Source organism: Mobula hypostoma, chromosome 2 (assembly GCF_963921235.1).
Source record: "Mobula hypostoma chromosome 2, sMobHyp1.1, whole genome shotgun sequence".
Taxonomy (NCBI): domain Eukaryota; kingdom Metazoa; phylum Chordata; class Chondrichthyes; order Myliobatiformes; family Myliobatidae; genus Mobula; species Mobula hypostoma.
In genome coordinates this window covers 42,837,913-42,858,758 of record NC_086098.1, presented here as the reverse complement: position 1 = coordinate 42,858,758, position 20,846 = coordinate 42,837,913, and the positions used below count along the sequence as shown (strand labels likewise).

The following is a 20,846-nucleotide window of genomic DNA, read 5'->3' as shown; positions in this document are numbered from 1 at the left end:
AAAGGCTCAAGTAAAGGAGAGAGGAATTGTATGGTCAGATCCGAAATATTCGATCTACATTAGTATAGACAATAAGGATCAAATTTTAACATCAGAGAAACAATTACAACACCATTAATGCAATGAGGCAAAAATCAAATCAAATTCAAGTTTAATTATCATTCAACTATACATGAATACAGCCAAAAGAAACAGCATTCCTCTGGGATCAAGTGCAAAACATACATAGCACATTTAAAATAGCAAGCAAAAAATATATTGTCATGCAAAAAATATATATTTAGCCCAACTCTGAGCAACACATCCTGGAGATTGATGGTACAGTTCCCGGCAGTGCACAGCCACTGCAATCCAGCCTGTCTTTCCACCAATCAAACACTGGAGGGCAGCACTGACAAAAGACAGCCCCCATTTACTTCCGGGGTCTATTCCTGGACTGCAGCAGCCGGCAAGACTACAGCTTGAGGCCTAACTATCACTACAACCCAGGTTACGCAGCTTCCCTGCCACCTGGCGCGGGAGCAAACAAGGAAAACAGGCCTGCAGCATCTTACATTATTAATGTCCAACAGGATCTTGCAATCACAAGAAAAACATCCAAGACAATCACCCACGGTTACACTGCACACTGTCTTCGCACACCAACTCTGATGCCTTCGAGTAGCAGTCCGCAACATGATCTAAAGAGTCCAGCTCCTCCAACACACTGGCTGGCTCACCAAAACACAGGCTGGCGAGTCCAGTCAACGTGTAGCTCACTAATGGGGTAGGCCTGCAGTACCTGAAGTTCTTTGCCACTGACCTGCGAGAAATACCTCTTCGTAAAGCTCTGTTGATGCTGCTGATAGGTCCCGTATAAGGCCATAAAGACACAGGAGCAGAATTAGGCTATTCAGCCCATCCATTGTGCTCTGCCATTCCAACTGAACCCCACTCTCCTACCTTCTCCCCATAACCTCTGATGCCCTGACCAATCAAGAATTTAAACTCCACTTTAAATATACCTAATGACTTAGCCTCACAGCCATCCACAGATTCACTATCTTCTGGGTAAAGAAATTGTTCCTCATCTCCGTTCTACATGAACATTCCTCTACTCTGAGGCTGTACCCTCTGGTTCTGGACTCATCCACCCTATCTAGGGCTTTTAATATTTGATAGGTTTCAATGAGATACCCCCTTATTCTTCTAAACCCCAGCTAGTACAGGTCCACGCCTAATATGTTATCCCCGTTCATTCCCAGAATCATTTTCGTGAACATTCTCTGGACCCTCTCCAATGCCAGCACACATTTTCTTAAAGGGTCCAGACCTGCTCACAATACTCAAGTACAGTCTGTCAAAGCTTTATAAAGTCTCAGCACCACATCATTGCTTTTATATTCTAGTCCTCTTGAAATGAATGTTAACATTACATTTGCCTTCCTCACCACTGACTCAACCTGCAAGCTAACCATTAGGAATCCTGCACAGGAACTCCCAAGTCCCTTTGCACCTCTAATTTCTTTTTAATTCTCTCTGTTTAGAGAAATGGTCTATACTTTTGTTCCTTCTGTGCATGACCACCTGCTTCCCTATTCTACATTCCATCTACCACCTCCTTCCCCATTCTCCCAATCTGTCGAAGTTCCTGCTTCCTCAACACTACCTGCTCTTCCACCTTTCTTCATATCATCTGCAAACATGCGTGCAAAGCCATCAATTCCATCATCCAAATCATTGACATACTAAGTTAAAACAAGTGGGAGTGGTTCCAATATCAACTCAACAGAACACTACTTTTCCTTCGGTACATTGATGACTACATTGGTGCTGCTTCCTGCACCCATGCTGAGCTCGTCAATTTCATCAACTTTACTTCAAACTTCCACCCAGCCCTCAAATTCACTTGGTCTATCTCAGACACTTCTCTCCCCTTTCTCGATCTCTCGACCTCCATCTCTGGAGATAGACTGGCCACTGACATCTTCTACAAGCCCACTGACTCTCATAACTACCTCGACTATACCTCTTCCCACCCCGCCACGTGCAAAAATACAATTCCCTATTCCCAATTCCTCCGTCTCCACCACATCTGCTCCCAGGATGAGGCTTTCCATTCCAGGACATCTCAAATGTCCTCTTTCTTTAAGGATTGTGGTTTCCCTTCTACCATCATCAATGATGCCCTCACCCACATCTCCTCCATTTCCCGCACTTCGGCCCTCACCCCATCCTCCCGTCACCTCAACAGGGACAGAGTTCCCCTTGTCCTCACCTACCACCCCACTAGCTTCTGGATCCAGGACATTATCCTCCACAACTTCCGCCACCTTCAACGACCCCACCACTAAACACATCTTTCCCTCTCCACCCCTCTCCGCTTTCCACAGGGATCGGTCCCTCCCCACAGATCTCCTACCCGGCACTTATCCCTCTAAGTGTAAGTGCTACACCTGTCCCTACACCTCCTCTCTTGCCACCATTCAGAGCCCCGAACGGTCCTTCCAGCTGAGGCAACACTTCACTTGCGAGTCTGTTGGGGTCATCTATTGCATCTGGTGCGGCCTCCTCTACATCGGTGAAACCCGATGCAGATTGGGGGACCGCTTTGTCGAGCACCTCCGCTCCGTCCGTCACAACAGACAGGATCTCCCGGTTGCCACCCACTTCAACTCTGCTTCACAGTCCCATTTGGATATGTCCATACATGGCCTCCTCTACTGCCACGATGAGGCTAAATTCAGGTTGGAGGAGCAACACCTCATATACCGTCTAGGTAGTCTCCAGCCCCTTGGTATGAACATAGAATTCTCCACTTCCGGTAATTCCCTCCGCCTCACTCCATTTCACTCTGCCCCCTCCCCCAGCTGCCTATCACCTCCCTCATGGTTCCGTCTCCTTCTACTACCCATTGTGTTTTCCCCTATTCCTTCTTCACCTTTCCTGCCTATCCCCTTCCTGCTTCCCCTCTCCCACCCCTTTATCTTTCCCCTTACTGGTTTTTCACCTGGAACCTACCAGCCTTCTCCTTCCCACCCTCCCCTCACCTTCTTTATAGGGCCTCTGCCCCTTCCCTCTACAGTACTGACGAAGGGTTCCGGCCTGAAACATTGACTGATCGTTTCCACGGATGCTGCCCGACCTGCTGAGTTCCTCCAGCGTGTTGTGAGTGTTGCTTTGATAGTCATAGTTATACTTATACTTTATTAATCCCGGGGGAAATTGGTTTTTGTTACAGTTGCACCATAAATAATAAATAGTAATAGAACCATAAATAGTTAAATAGTAATATGTAAATTATGCCAGTAAATTATGAAATAAGTCCAGGCCCAGCCTATCAGCTCAGGGTGTCTGACCCTCCAAGGGAGGAGTTGTAAAGTTTGATGGCCACAGGCAGGAATGACTTCCTATGACGCTCTGTGCTGCATCTCGGAGGAATGAGTCTCTGGCTGAATGTACTCCTGTGCCCACCCAGTACATTGTGTAGTGGATGGGAGACATTGACCAAGATGGCATGCAACTTAGACAGCATCCTCTTTTCAGACACCACCGTGAGAGAGTCCAGTTCCATCCTCACAACATCACTGGCCTTATGAATGAGCTTGTTGATTCTGTTGGTGTCTGCTACCCTCAGCCTGCTGCCCCAGCACACAACAGCAAACACGATAGCACTGGCCACCACAGATCCCAGCATCTGCAGAGTATTTTGTGTTTACAAGAACACTACTAATCACAGGCAGCCAACCAGAAAAGGCCCCTTTTATTCCCACTCTCCTGACAGTCAGTCTTACATCTATGATAGTACCTTTCCTGTAATACCATAGCTCGTAGCTTGTTAAGCAGCTTCACGTGCAGCACCTTGTCAAAAGCCTTCTGAAAATACAAATATACAACATCCATTGACTCTGCTTTGTCTACCCAAGTTGAATAAGCATTTGTTCCTGTAGTTAGCATTTGAGGGTAGTGGAGAAGGCCTAGCACAGATGGGCTGGGTGTGGGAATGTTAAATTGAAATGAAAGCTTTATCTCCAAAATCCTTGAGTAGACTGGATGAACTGGGCTTGTACTCGTTGGAATTTAGAAGATTGAGGGGGGATCTGATTGAAACGTATAAGATCCTAAAGGGATTGGACAGGCTAGATGCGGGAAGATTGTTCCCGATGTTGGGGAGGTCCAGAACGAGGGGTCACAGTTTGAGGATAGAGGGGAAGCCTTTTAGGACCGAGATTAGGAAAAACTTCTTCACACAGAGAGTGGTGAATCTGTGGAATTCTCTGCCACAGCAAACTGTTGAGTTCATTAGCTATGTTTAAAAGGAAGTTAGATATGGCCCTTGTGACTACAGGGGTCAGGGGGTATGGAGGGAAGGCTGGGTTGAGTTGGATGATCAGCCATGATCATAATAAATGGCGGTGCAGGCTCGAAGGGCCGAATGGCCTACTCCTGCACCTATTTTCTATGTTTCTATGTTTCTATTCAACAGGGTAGAAATGGGAAGCTTAATTCTCCTCAACTGGAAATAGGTCGAGTGAGATGTATAGAAAGCAAACAAACTTCTGCATTTCTCAAGTTCAATGCACCCAGAAAACTGAGTTTGTTCCACCCTTGATGTTCACATTAACATGCAATTAGACACTCAACCATTGTTTTGCATTTTGTTCAATGGGACTTTTCCCCAATAGCACTCATGCTATTTCCTATCCAGATTCTTTGCAGTTACTTCGTTCCACAACATCATGGTCATCCTTGAGGTTTGATTTTTGGTCAGTTTCAATACAGAGGTGTTTGCCTTTCAGGGATGCTTCTTATTAGAACTGCAAACACCCAACACAGTGTAACCGTATCTTCAGGAAGGTGGAAGTGAGAAAACTCTTTCCATCTCTCAAATTGAGAACTTTCCCCTGTTCAGCAAACCAAAGTAAACCATTCAACTAATCACTAACAACACACACACACAAAATGCTGGAAGATTCAGTAGGCCAGGCAGCATCGATGGAAAAAAAAAAGTAGTCGATGTTTCGGGCCAAGACCCTTCAGCAGGGAACTTCCTATTTCCATCCCCGACTAATCACTACCCCAGTATTATCAGCTCAAGATATTTTTGAAAAACCAGCAGTGTGTTTTGTTAAAAATTCATAGATTAAAGAATATTGAACAATTTAGAATGAAATTAAGATTAAAGATTCAAACGACTAATTCAATACCATTTATTTTCACCAGGGATTAATTCACAATTGAAATTTACATTTAAAGACAAGAAACTTCTCCTGCAATAGAAATAAAATATAACCAGCTTGCCAAAGTTTCACTAACCAGCATTCCGGTCCATATGTACATTGTAGAATTCGCCCCTGTTAAAATTACCCTTTAATAAATTAGTCGTTGAACAAGGCAGGTGCTCCATTGCAATAGCAAAACAAAATGTCACCTATAAATGGAGCCAGATGAAGGGATAACCAAAGGACATTTTACAGTATATACAATCAAATTTGAATACAGTGCACCAAAGTGACATTGACAAAAAGTAATTAAATAGCAACTTGAAACACTGTTCAAATTTATTTGGAACAAGATCTGAATGAAAATATTGGCTCTTCATTTACAGAATCACTGAACTCCTGATGATATTTAATGAGACATAGTCAGTACTATTTTAACCATTTGAAAGAACATCTGTTGTTGCTGCAATTTATAGATGCCATCGGGGGTGGGGGGGAGCAAGAAAGAAGAGAAACTAACTATTATATTTGCAAATGAATCAGTCTTACATTTGCCTTCTGAAATGAAACATTGACACAAGGCATGATCAAACATCCATTTGTAGATTTCTTCAAAAAAATCTACATCTTTTCAGATCAGGACATTGAGCTCTACATCTGGATTCTAAAGGAACAGTCACAAGGACACAGGCGACTGATGATATTTCATTTATCATCCAATTGTTTTCTTAAGTTAGGTAAAGCCAAATACAGATCTTAAAATTACACATCTTCACTGAATTTTAAACTGTTACAATTGCAGCACCAGCAAGATAGAAACAAAATGCCTGTATAATTTGCCCTGTAATTGACTATGTTTAGTATAACCAGATTGCATTTTAAATTATGATTAAGCAGACACCTGTCTTGCCACTGTGCCACTTTCAGAAAAGAAATTCTACACGATGTGATGGCAACATGACAACATTCTGGTGTTAAAACGTGTACTATAATTAATAGCATGAGGCAAAAGTTGCTTTTACAAATACAAAAATTGTTTCAAGGTCATGTATTAGAATTTCAAATATTCAAGAGCTGTAAATAGATTTAAATTACAGATTTTCAACCTGTTTCAAGGAGTCTATTTCAAGGTGACATACAAGTACTATTGAACTTAGATACCCATATTTGTTACAAACCATATTTCACATGGAAATTCTTGATAGACTGCATGCAATGTTAATGTCTTTGACTTGTTAATGTAGTAACTGAACACGAACCAGCAATATTGATAGACTAGCCATCAGCTGTTAACATTGCAATCACTTTGTACACATGGTGCCAACAGTGTACAATTGATTTGTATAATATTGGATATTCATTAAAATACTATATTCAGTATACTATCTGGAATCAAAATTATCAGTGTGAACAGCAATTTATAGCACATTAATAGGTATTGATGTTTTTTCATCCAAAATTATAAAGCAAAGAACTTGTAAATACAGTGTAGAGAGACCAAAATTTTGGAAAAACTGGGTACAAAAAACATGCATTTGATGTAAATTTTTTTATAAATGAAAGTGGAATTTGTACTTTCAGTTCAACTGAATCTCTATGCTCTTGGCAGCAGAAAATTTTAATTGCCTCAAAATTGCTGAAACTGTACAATCGCTACTCCCAAAATAACACAAACATGCTTCTTGTTTAATGATTGGAGATCATTGAGGCAGCCCAGTTTTTGATAGCGGTAGTAGTATTTTGCAGATAACTCCACGTTACTTGGGTGGCATTCACAAGATGTTTCCTCATACAGTCCCAATTGATTTCGTTCCTAAAGTTTGGCAAAGGTGTTAAAAAAAAAAAGTTAGGTAAGATTACAAATGTTAGCTAAAAGATGAGGCTAACTGAGTATGCATTCGCAAACTATCATCGGATAAAGTAAATGCTGGAAATACTAATGGTTCAGCATCTGGCTCATCCAGTGATACTTCCCCACGATTGCTCCCTGTTACTATTGATGGTGAGGACGTGGAGAGGACCTACAAGTACCTGGGGGTGCACCTTATTTACTGTACATCAATAATAATATCGAACAGTCAGATGATCTTGAACTGGAAATTTTCAATGTACTCAAATAAAATGACCAGAAGTGCTGTACCGCAGAAGTAGCTAAGACACACCGAATTTCTCCGCAAATGATTTAGGCTGGCTCCAAACAGCTTGGGGAAAAAAGAAAAATACAACTGTAGATAACAGAACAGATACTTACTCGCAAGAATTAACGAATAGTTTCCACCACTGTATTATCACTATTTTTGTATATTCCACAGCTGGTAATATATAATTCTGATGGATAAAGAGAAGCATTTCCTTGACATATTCTACAAAGTGAAACACTGCGTCCGGTATATTAGAATGAAGCTAGAAGAGACAAGACAAAGTGAATCAGGGCACTATAGACTTCACATTGTATTTAATCTTGATTTTCACAAATGTATGAAGTACCATGCAAATTAGAATCCACTTGAGCATCACAGCATCTGAACTCCATTTGTGAAATATATAGCAAAGACAGTGCAATACAATTAGAGCATCTATCAATTATGCAAAATAACCACTTTACCATTTGAGAGATAGATATAAATATATATATAGTGAGCAAAAAATGGAGACAGTGGGATCTCACTGTGCATTTTTGCATTAGTACCAAATTGTTATCAAACCATGCAAAAATGAACGTAAAGTGACAATTCATTATGTTACAGTGACCTGATGTATTCGCTTTGCATTTATAAACATATTGCACAAGTCTCCATCAAAATTAGTTGAATGCATGGAATGATGAAAACATTACTTACCCACTCTGTAAACCTGGGCAGATTTTCAATGATCCATGCAATATGAATCGATAACTTCTCCTTTATATACACAGCTGATTCAGATAGCTTTGTCCAACCCAGTTCAAGACTTGGTCCAAACAGACTTACAGCTTCTGAATAATAATGAGGAGTATTTGTTTCTATCCAGCTGTGAAAATGATGAACAGAATCATGTGGACAGTCAGCATAAAATGCACTTTAAAGATGGAGATAAGCTTATAGATCATTATTCAAGTCTCCATTTTGTAAATTCATGTTACAGAAAACCTCAGATTTCAAATAAATATTATGAGAGAAAGCATCGTGCACTGTTTGATGACAGACACCAGGCTAATCATAAAATAACTTTGAAGTCAAGTCGGTTTATTCACTGTATGCAAATTCTTTGGAATAATTCTTTTAAATGAAAGCTGAATACAATTGGAAATTGGAGAAATAATTTCACAACAGGTATAGGAGCATCCACTGGTTTCATACCTCTATTCCTCCCCCCTCCCCTCACCCAAGTCCCACTAGTCTCAATAACCTCCTCCACCCCACCTTATCAGCTGGAAAAATTAACTGTATTGTATGTCCATTTAAAAATATAAAATTTTAACAAATCCCAAATAAAAAAGATTTAATGGAAATCTGATATGATTTGACTACTCTGTAACATTGTTCCTCCTGCGAGTACAAGTTTGATCAATTGCACCCACCTATATCCTTGCTTTGAATAGTAAGAAACTTTATTCCACGCCTGCTGAGATACAGACATCACTCCCGACTGTTGTAGGATATGAGCCGAAGATGAGGCTGAGGAAGATAATAAACAGGATCAATAGCTGGAGAGTACGAATAATATTCACATGCTTTTTTTTAAAAAAGTGATTTCAATGGTTTAAAATCATACCAAGTTTATGAATATGCCCCCAGCAAAATACATATCTGAAAGCAGAATCCACATTATAAATTCTGTCTGAGGTTTTCTAAAGAATTCACATTAGGCACAAACACATCAATAAGCATATCTTAAGCATTTTTATCTTACAAGGAACACATCCAAGCTCACTTGTGTGATTGAAAACTTCTCCCTATAAAATGTGATTGAATAGAGTATAAATAAAGTCTGATTGAAAGATTAACTAACACTATTTTTCCTTAATGGATCATAGGAAGTTACTGAACTATTTTAATATCACAAGTTGTCTAAATTCAAATGGCATCATACATCTGTATTTCTACAATAACCAAATCCAATGATTTTACATTTCTCTATTTACAAGAGCTGATCTTCCAAACTGATGTATTGGAATCTACCACTTGTGAAGACGGCACAAGAGTAAGTAGATTGCTAGAGACAGTCAATCCAACTTGCATTTCTTGCTGGAAGACACTGTCAAACTTTGATAGGTCCTGAACCAGCTTCAAATCTATGATGCCCTTCCATCAAATATGGTAAAATATAGCAATTTCCTGTATACACTTGCAATAGGCAGGCAAGTTAGGTATCAAAAATCAAGCTTGAGCTTGGCAGTTCCAGCACACTTGTTATATGGCTATACGTGCCTCATATGAACAAGGCATTGGTGAACATTCCCTCAACATTCATGAGAACTGAGCGCTATAAAGCAAAACTCCATATGCACGATTCAACAGAAATTAGAGCAATCAAAATGAAAGAGTCATGTTAAAGAATTTAAAATTTACTAAATTTCAACTTCATCCAAAACATTGAATATACTCAACTTGAAATGTGAATAGTAAAACCATCTCTATCCTGTTTACCCCTCTGCAAATGCAAACTTAAATTTTCAGCATACCTCTCTAGGAACTAACCATCTTTTCATCAAGCAAAATAAACCCAATATATCCCCATAACTAGTCTGTAAGAAATACTATAACAAATAAGTTTATAAATTGACCAAACTGACTTCTCATGCCTTTGAAATTGAGTTCAGGATTTGTAGAAACAGAGGAGATGGCTTCCTTACACTCTAGATTATAAACAATCTGCTGGCTTACTGCCAAAAATTACTTGAGCTTGGCCTATGCTTCTGTAAAGAATTTGTTCTGCACAATCATCAGCCAAATATAGACCATGAAAGCGGTCTTAAAATATTGTGGGAGAAATGAGGTGGTGAGGTCTGGTGTTATGCAAACCCTTCTTATTTAACTAATTACTCAGGTAAATAAATATTCTGGGACAGGATCCAGGCAAGTTGAGGTGTGTATCTAAAATGCCAATAAGGGGTGGGGTGTTGACCTTTAAGGCCTCTAAAAATCACCCATAAAAGCTGAAAGGATTTACACAATTGCCAATTTTGTGAGCTGCTATCTGTCACAATTTGTATGGATTTTTATTCTGATATTAAGCAGTAAACAATTCTTAACCATTTGAAAAAATCTCAACTCTTGCAAGTCTCATCCCTGGACTGTTCTGCCAAATCCCTTCTACACCCTCACCAGGGATTTTTTAATTAAAAATATGATAGCCAAAATTGAACACAGGCCTGACGAGCATTTTCCAAATCTCAGCACAGCCTGTTCATGTTTCATGTTACTCCACAAAGCCAATACAATTTTAAAATATACTAATGCCTTTTCAACTTGCCCTGTCCGTTAAAAGATTCTGTATAATTCCTTGATATACATTTCCATAATTCCTTTAATATTGCATTATTATATTGCTTCTCATTATCCTTTTAGAAAGTGAATATTTCACACTGAACTCAAACACTTTCATTCTTCTGCTTATTAATCTATACAAGCTGATGTTAAGATCCTCAGTGTCAATTTTTATTATCTGCAAACAAATTTCACAGCAAAATGGCCAGCATCTGGGTATTGTTCCATAGAAATTTGTACCTCCAGCCTTTAATTCATATGCCTTTACACCCCTACAAATTAAAAACTTACGCAGTCTTGACAATTAAATCAACAATTGTATTCCTTTAGGTGACAGGAGCCAAAATATCCATTAAACTCTTGAGAATAAAGCCATTAACTTTCAAACCCTGAACTTAGTTCTAATTTTTTAAAGACCATAAGAAACATTTGGCCCAACAAGCCTGCTCCACCATTTCATTATGGCTGATCCATTTCCCTCTCAGCCCCAGTGTTCTGCCTTCTCCCCACATCCCCTATCTAATCAAGAATCTATCAACCTCTGCCTTAAATATACCCAATGACTTGGCCTCCACAGCTGCCTGGAGCAATGAATGCTATAGATTCACCACTCTCTGGCTACAGAAATTCTTCATCTCCGTTCTTAAGCAGTGCATAACATTTTGTATCAAGAGTGCAAAAATAATTGTTTGCACAGTGAACATTTTTCACCACAATGAATGCCCTTGGCTTGTAGATAGCTTTTTGTACCTCCCGAAGCCTTGCCATAATCAGATCAGCATCCAACAATCTTCAATGACTGCTGAACAGATTCATCTTAATAGCTTACAACTACAAATTACATTCATATCTTTGTATTCCATTGGTGACTAGCCAATTTCTGATGTGGCTTTGTAGTAAGGCATCATGGCGAGCAAAATGCTATCCACAAGCAGAGTTAAAAGGTTAGGAATAAAGATGGACTATACATGTGCCAACTTTCAAAATTCCAGAGCTGATTCAAGTGGTCTATTTAGTTACCAACTAAAATCATGCTATTTCAAGTTATAGTTTAATGTTTGAAAAGTATAATTTAAACACTCTCAAGAGGGATTGCTCTGCATTTTTCTCTTACAAGACACTTAATACATTTGAAATTTAAATAGTGACAAATAAAAGTTTTAAAACTGAAAGAGCAAATCACTGCAAGTCTTCAATATATTAAAAAAAAACTCCAACAAATGAGACCCCATTAACACCACCTACCCCAACATATGTGTTTGGAGTAAAACAAGGTGCTTAAAGCAGTCACTAACTTGGTAGACCACGTTCATTGCAGCCAAAACATTATCAAGTATCTTCAAAAGAAAAAAAATAGTAACATTCAACCATGACAATTAATTTTACTAACCATTGAAGGATCCGTGTACTTTAATATCATGCAGTACAAAGCCTGCAGTAAAAATCAATAGGATAAGTAACAGACGAAACCAGGGAAAGCCACCGCCTCTCAGCTTCTGCAAAAGATTCTGGAAAATGGACATGTGAACATTGTTAATATCCATTACTAAAAATATTGCTCTCCAATTGATCACAAAAAGACGAAGAGCAGGCACACAATCTGGCATTCACATTTTGCATTTAATCAACTAAGGCCATTTAAACTTCAAACCACAATGACCATCAAGACTCCAGAGACTCAAGCACAAAAATATAGCGAAAGAGTCCGAATGTGCTGAAAGTGTTCTCTTTCAGATGTGTTACTATCTGTCTTTTATTCAGACGAGAGATATTCTACATCACTTTAGAAAAGCAAACATAGTCCACCATTTTTTAATTCCATATCACTGGAAGTCTAATTCTGCATTTCAAACAGAGGTAACTGCCTCTCAAAAAGGCTGTCAGAATGTGAAAGTGAAAGCCAGAGAAAAGCAAGTCTTCCTCATTTTTAAAATGATTTTCTTAATTTAGGACGAAAGGTTTTCATAAACAAGATAATGAAGCTAAGTAAGGTGGCAGCAGAATAGAATTAGATTCAGATTGATAAGTAGAAAGTGGTATCTCATCTTAAGATGCTCCAAGGACCAGGACTGGAGAAGAACAGGTGCAGATATCCACCACTATCACCTGCATGTTCCATCACTGGGTCCAAAATCCTGCAACTTAATAGTTACTGAAATGGCAGGTATGCCTTCAAAGAAGGTAATGATGCAAGACAACAGCTCATCACCATCATGAGGGAATTTTGGAATGAATGCTTAGCTTCTGGATCAATATACCACAAGACAGTCTGCAACATCTGCCATGATTATCAACCTGGTCTCCCGCAAGCCTACATTCACAGCCCCTTACTCTACTCCATAGACACTCATGAATCTGTTATCTGAATGGTGGCCGATTAGGAAAAGGGGAGGTGCAACGAGACCTGGGTGTCATTATACACCAGTCATTGAAAGTGGGCATGCAGGTACAGCAGGCGGTGAAAAAGGCGAACGGTATGCTGGCATTTATAGCGAGAGGATTCGAGTACAGGAGCAGGGAGGTACTACTGCAGTTGTACAAGGCCTTGGTGAGACCACACCTGGAGTATTGTGTGCAGTTTTGGTCCCCTAATCTGAGGAAAGACATCCTTGCCATAGAGGGAGTACAAAGAAGGTTCACCAGATTGATTCCTGGGATGGCAGGTCTTTCATATGAAGAAAGACTGGATGAACTGGGCTTGTACTCGTTGGAATTTAGAAGATTGAGGGGGGATCTGATTGAAACGTATAAGATCCTAAAGGGATTGGACAGGCTAGATGCGGGAAGATTGTTCCCGATGTTGGGGAGGTCTAGAACGAGGGGTCACAGTTTGAGGATAGAGGGGAAGCCTTTTAGGACCGAGGTTAGGAAAAACTTCTTCACACAGAGAGTGGTGAATCTGTGGAATTCTCTGCCACAGCAAACTGTTGAGGCCAGTTCATTAGCTATGTTTAAAAGGAAGTTAGATATGGCCCTTGTGGCTACAGGGGTCACGGGGTATGGAGGGAAGGCTGGGTTCTGAGTTGGATGATCAGCCATGATCATAATAAATGGCGGTGCAGGCTCGAAGGGCCGAATGGCCTACTCCTGCACCTATTTTCTATGTTTCTATGATATAAATGGTGCCGATGTGTAAATATCACCAGTTGGTCTGACCATGTATACACCATGGCCAAGATGGTACACCAGCACCCCTACTATGTCCAAAGCCTGAGGAAATTTGGCATGCCCCATTGACATTAATTTCTAATCAATGCACAATGGGCAGCATCCTATCCTGATGTATCATTGCTTGGACACATAGAGAACATACAGCACAATACAGGCCCTTTGGCCCACAAAGCTGTGCTGAACATGTCCCTAGCTTAGAACTACCTAGGCTTACCCATAGCCTTCTATTCTTCTAAACTCCAGGTAGCCATCCAAGAGTCTTAAAAGACCCTATTGTTTCCACCTCCACCACTGCCTCCAGCAGCCCATTCCAGGCACTCACCACTCTCTGCGTAAAAAAAAACTTAATTCTGACATCTCCTCTGTTCCTACTTTCAAACGCCTTAAAACTATGCCCTCTCGTGCTAACCGTTTCACCCTGGGGAACAGCCTCTGACTATCCACACGATCAATGCCTCTCATTATCTTGTACACCTTTATCAAGTCATCTCTCATCCTCTGTCGCTCCAAGGAGAAAAGGCCAAGTTCACTCAACCTATTCTCATAAGGCATGCTCCCCAATCCAGGCAACATCCTTGTAGATCTCCTCTGCACCCTTTCTATGGTTTCCACATCCTTCCTGTAGTGAGGTGACCAGAACTGAGCACAGTACTCCAAGTGGGATCTGACCAGGAATGGGAACAGCTCAGCTCAAGACTTAAAAAAAAAAAATTGCAAAGAGGTGTAGACACAGTTCAGAACATCACGAAAGCCAGCGTTTTGTCTACATTTCCTGCTGGCTCAGAGATGATGCAGCCAAAACAAAGACCCCTCCCAACCTGATCATGCTCACATGGACTGTTCAATCGTGTTGCTAGATGTTTGAATAGAGCTCAAGAAAAAAAAAGACAAACTCCTGATCTCACAATTTAGCACATTGCAGCTGTTACACCTTAGTGTCTATTTCCACTACATTTTCTGTGCTTAAGTACAACTCAAACACCATCTATAAATTCACATTTGACAGAGTTGTTGGTAAGATCTCAGATGATAATCAGGTGTATAGGACTGAGATTGTTCAGATGCCCGACTAATGAAGCAACAGCCTCACATTCAACGTCGGCAAGACAGAGACATTGAATGAGGATTCATGAAGTCGTGAGAACAAACCAGTCCCAATTGTGGGGTCAGTGGTGAAAAGCGTGAGCAGCTTCAAGTTCCTGGGTATCAACATCTGAGATCCATCTTGGGCTCAACATATTGATGCCATAATGAAGGTGGCATGTCAGTGGCTCAACTGTGTTAGAAATTTAAGGTGGAGAGCATTCTGCATCACAGCCTGGCATGGAGGTTCCAATGCATGGGATTGCAAAAGTCTAAGAGACTGCAGAAGGTTGCAGACTTATTCAGTTCCATCATGGGGACAACCTGCTCTATCACTAAGGACATCTTCAAGAAATGGGATCCTCATCATCCAGGATACACCCTCTTGTTACTACTATCAGGAAGGAGGCACAGGAGCCTAAGCCCCATACTCAATGATTTAGGAACTAGGTCTTCCCCTAGCCATTAGGATTTCTGAAAAGTCCATAAACCCACGGACAATTCCTTTATTCATTTTTGCACTAATTTACAGTAATTTAATGTCACTGCACTGTACTGCTACCATAAAATAATTTCACACGACTCAGTGATAACAAACATCATTCTGATTCTGCATTATGCCTTTACTTTTCCCTATGTTCTACTTGTGTCTTAAAATCTGGATGGCATGCAAAATTTATCTGCTGTATCTCAGTACATGGGACAATAAATCAATTATAAAGTTAAAGGACATCACCAGTGACAACCATATTCAACTTAGGTTTTGAGACAAAATCTTGGGGGAACAAAAGGAAAATGAAAATTAATTCAGGCTTGTATACAAGACCAGTCACAGACATTCCCATGCAAATAAAACAGAAGAAATAATAATTAGTAATTTCCCAATACTAATGCATGCGCACAAATATTAAGTTTAATTAATCTCTTACATTGCATGCAGTGTCGCAGGCATTTATTTCTTGTGAATTCAAGGTACCCTTTCCAGACAGTTCTTCATTTGTTACTTTAAATGACCGCACTGTTTCCTGCAGAGATTTCTGCACCTGCAATGAGGGATCTTCAAAGTTCACTTATTTATGCAAGCATACATGTACATTTAAAAAAATTAAACACTGGGCACATTAATAAAACCAATGATTGCTCATTACCTGTCATTTTTAGAGGTATATTTTTCCCACTCATTTACTGATGACCAAAGATTTTTTTTTGCTATGACAATGGTTCAGTGTTATTTAGTTTGCTTTCGCTATTACAAACTTCCAAGAAATATATTAAACAGTAACACTCCTATAATAAAAGAGAACTCAACAATGGACCAGTTACTTAATTACAAATTTCCTAATTTTGTAATTTGGAACACTTCAGATTCCAAGTAGTATTGGTGGCCATACTACCCCATGTTAAAGATCACATCAAGATGTTTTTGCCTGTGGTAGAGGATAAAGCAAATCTCACATTGTAGGGCACAAATTCTTTAACTAAACAGAATTCACAACTCTTCACTCAGTCACAGATACATAGTTACTGAAACCACCAGCTCCATACATTTATGTATTAGAGCAATATTTCAACTCAGTTCCAAAAACTGCAAAATTTCAGAATACAAGGAATTGCATCAATTTGATTTGTGTCCCAACAACGTTATAATGTCCCCAATTCTATTCCAATTAGTGCTCAGGCAAAAGCTAATGAAACCAAGGCCATAAATAATTTAATAGTAACACTTTCCAACATCAAAATTGCTTAAAGAACTGCTGTGTTACCTTGACTGGAATGTTGTCCCAGGTTTCCAAAAGACGATTTAGCAGAAGACTGAAATAAAAATCATCACTCAATATACAATATATTTTTCACCTTGGAAATTATATCAACTATGCTAGTAAAACAAAATTTCAACTATTCAAACATGCATGTAAAGTGCTTATGAGTAAACATTTGATTTCTTACATCTTAGCACCATAGATTTATAGTATAAAAAGTGACTTTAATACAACTTTTCATCAGAAAGATTTATATAACATGAAATTAAATGGAGGCCACATCTTTGTCAGGGGAAAATGAAGATAATAATCCTTTTGTATTTGCATCCAATTGGACTGCAAAAAAAATTTTGAATTAAGTAACCTCAAACAAAATTTAATGTTAAATGCTGCACTAAGGTAAGTTAATTAATGAAAACCAGCTTGGTTAATATCAGTTAATGCTATTATCAGTTATATAGCTCAATATAAAAAAATACACAGCTGTCTGTATTCTTGACTGCACCTTGCAGTATGTTGCAAAACCTCTGAAAGAAAAATAGTGGAGAACTACACAATGGGTTTAAAACCACAAATTAACCTGCATGTCACTAAATACTACCCTTGGCTACTTCAACCTAGTTATCACTCAAGTGTCACCTTCGAAACTGAATTAGAAATATCAATATGATGGCAACTGTGAATATCATGGCAAGCCTAACTTTGTTCCTGGCATCAACATAATTGTAGTACCCATTTCATTAATCTTGCAACTCTCCAGAAGTCAGATACACAAAAATATTAAGTAAATTAAATATGTTGAAAAGCAACCAGTGGCCTTCATACTTTTAAAATTTCAGTAACCAGTCCTTTTCTCAGTATCACACACCTCTACAAGTAACATTTTGACAGTAAAAATACAAACTTTGGATGACAACTAGAACTGGCTCATAGAATTTGCATGTCATCAAAAACTGAAACATCATGATCCTTCTGATATTGATTCATGCATAGTGAAATAAGCACCAGTTCACTTACTCAAGGATCTATCCTGGCATAGCTCCAAAACAGCAAGGCGGAGGGGGGGGGGGGGGGGAAGAGAGGGGGGGTTGAAGAATCACTATCTAATAGAACATATTACTTCAATGACCTGCAATTGACCCCGTTCATACTGAAAACTCCTTGCATCACCTGAATTTCCCCTTTTGCCCTCTCAGTACAGTAAGAGTAAAATTGTTACCAATCAAGTTATCTAGTACAGTTGGCAGCTATTGCCAAATTATTGGTTGACTCATACCAGAGTTCATAAACACACCCTCTACATTGAACACTGCTAAAGAATACATTTCAGTGAACTTAATCCAGATTACAAGATCATCAATATCATCTTAAAATTATTGAGAAAAAGAATCTCAATAATTCAAAGAATCCAAAATTCTGCTGCTCACGAACATACATGACTTCTGGCAACTACACTGGCTGGGTTCAACTACTGACCTGGACACTTGGTTTCAATGACAAAGTTGCTTACTGTCAAACCCAACATGTATGGCTAAAAATCATTCTCGACTTACTGATGACAAGATGTGCATTGAACTCAGATAAACACTTGGGCTATGGGTAACCCTAGGTAATTTCTAAGGATGGACATGTTTGGCACACATTTGTGGGCCGAAGGGTCTGTATTGTGCTGTAGGTTTTCTATGTTTTTAAAATAGAGAGAAAAAACCAGGATCTTATGCTAGCTCAAGATAGATTTCGGACAAGTTACCATAAATACAAGGATAGGTTCTCAGTTTTTCTACTAAACTGTTAAGTTGTTAATCACCATTTCTTTTAGTTTGACTACTTACCTGGACTGTGAAAGATGTTTGGTGTAAAGCTGTCTCCAAACGCTGAAGCTGTTAGAATCTATGGTCAAACATTCAACCATACATCTTAAGAGCTGGAAGTTAAAAGTAGGACATTTGCTTCATTTTATACCAAACTGCTCAAGACCTATGATGTGATTTAGAATCAGCACATTACACTCAGTGGCCACTTTACTAGGGACACCTATGCTAAATATCCAGTCAATCATGTGGGAGCAACTCAATTCATAAAAGCATGCAAACATGGTCAAGAGGTTCAGTTGTTGTTCAGACCAAACAACAGAATGGGGAAGAAAGGTGATATAGGCAATTTTGACTGTGGAATGGTTGTGGAATCCTTACCTAGCACCCCATCAGCCTCCGCATCCAGCGCATAATTCTCCGAAACTTCCGGCACCACCAACGGGATCCCACCACCAAGCACATCATCCCTCTCTTACCCCCCCCCCACCTGATTTCAGCTTTCCACAGGGATCGCACTCTATGCAACTCCCTTGTCCATTCGTCCCTCCTGGCACTTATCCTTGCAAGCAGAACAAGTGCTAGCCCTGCCCCTACACCTCCCTCACTACCATCCAGGGCCCCAAACAGTCCTTCCAGGTGAGGTGACACTTCATCTGCAAGTCTGTTGGGGTTATTCACTGTGTTCAGTGCTCCCGGTGTGGCCTCCGGTACATCGGTGAGACCTGACGTAGACTGGGAGACCGCTTTGCCGAGCATCTACGTTCAGTCCGCCAGAACAAGCAGGATCTCCCAGTTGCCACCCATTTTAATTCCACGTCCCATTCCAATATGTCCATCCATGGCCTCCGCCAGTGTCGTGATGATGCCACACTTAGGTTGGAAGAACAAGACCTTATATTCCGTTTGGGTAGCCTCTAACTTGATGGCATCTACATTGATTTCTCAGACTTCCGGTAATGCCCCCCAACACCACCCCTTTCTCCATTTCCAATCCCCCTTTCCCTCTCTCATCAATCAACCTCCCAGTTCTTCACTTCATCCCTCCACCTCCAGGTTTCATCTATCACCTGGTGGTTCTCTCTCCCCTCCCTCCACCTTTTGAATCTACTCCTCAGCTTTTGTTCTCCAGTCTTGCCGAAGGGTTTCGGCCTGAAACATCAAAAAAATATAAATATAAAAATACACACACACACACATCTGCTGAATTCCTCCAGCACTTTGTTGCCGGATTTCTAGCATCTGCAGATCTTCTCATTTGTGGTTTTATTCCTTTTAATCATCTTTATTGACAAACTAATCTCCCCAAGGTTCCAGATAGTCAAGTTCCACTGATATAAAACACCTTCTATAACTTAGATGCATTCTTTATGGGGAATACATGACAGTCACCATGCCCAGGCCATTTTAACATGGTGCTGGTGTAGTAAGGTTAAAATGTCTATACTTCAAAATAAAACCCTTAACTTGTAATTAGGACCAAAATCATTTCCCATTTAATTGAATGAGAAATACTAAAGACTTCATGGAATTCAGACCTACAAACAACAGCAATTGTGATTGATCCACTGATACTCCTCACATCTTGTCAGTTATGCCACCAGATTTTACTCCAGGTGACAAAAAAAATATGAAAGCACTTCAGATTGCACTATTCTGTGGTACCTCTCACTATTCAGTTGTTTCACACTAATTGTTGCATTTCTTACTTCCGTATGAACTGTTCACTCAAAGCTTTATACAAGGAACTTATTACACGCCGATGTATATGAGAATAAACTAATCTGAATCTGAAGGGTCTTCATTTTCGAAATACACAGATATAACTATCTCCTCATAAGGTGTAAATCAGAGCGGAGAACATTTTTGAGCATGTGTCGTCAAACTGGCAATAACCTTCTATAAAACTCTGAAGTGCCATCATAACCTTCAGCAGAGATCACCATTGATTAATGGATCAGTAACAATGATCAACTTTAAAAAAGATAAATCCTGTGCTTAATTGCGTGTATTGTTGTCTATTAGTAAAGGTACAAGAGAGATTGAAATAAAAGCATTTTAGAAATCCTTTTCAAAAGTTATCTTTTTAAAAGGTAATTGAAAAATAACAATTTAAAATAGTATTGTTATTGTACTGTTTATTATCCAAATACTAATGTGTACACCAGGTCAGTGAGGACTTTACAGTATTTCATCCAATGTCATGTTTTCTTGCAACTATCTAGCTAGTGCCAAGCCAGTGTGAGAGGTTTCCTGTAAAAACATCTCGCTGCCCTTGGGTTATAAAAAAATAATCATTTGACAAGATATTCATTAGGTATGTTCTTATGCTGGATGAGGTTTAAAGAATTG

General features: G+C 39.6%; 1 protein-coding gene and 1 long non-coding RNA gene across 4 annotated transcripts in view; one reads left to right on the top strand and one right to left on the bottom strand.

The window, feature by feature from the left end:
* LOC134339706 (uncharacterized) overlaps positions 1–20,846 on the top strand; it is a 48,533-nt gene that overhangs the window by 7,641 nt on the left and 20,046 nt on the right. The gene's annotated exons all lie outside the window — the stretch shown is intronic.
* Positions 5,170–20,846, bottom strand: part of tmem214 (transmembrane protein 214) — a 41,904-nt gene continuing 26,227 nt past the window's right edge. For both annotated transcript variants that reach the window (XM_063036413.1, XM_063036422.1), the window contains 8 exons: positions 18,516–18,607; positions 16,687–16,735; positions 15,853–15,966; positions 12,060–12,177; positions 8,761–8,857; positions 8,042–8,210; positions 7,453–7,604; positions 5,170–7,014 (listed from right to left, as the gene is read on the bottom strand). In XM_063036413.1, coding sequence (XP_062892483.1) covers positions 6,888–7,014; positions 7,453–7,604; positions 8,042–8,210; positions 8,761–8,857; positions 12,060–12,177; positions 15,853–15,966; positions 16,687–16,735; positions 18,516–18,607 — 918 coding nt within the window. In that variant the 3' untranslated portion in view covers positions 5,170–6,887. The remainder of the gene's footprint in view (positions 7,015–7,452; positions 7,605–8,041; positions 8,211–8,760; positions 8,858–12,059; positions 12,178–15,852; positions 15,967–16,686; positions 16,736–18,515; positions 18,608–20,846) is intronic.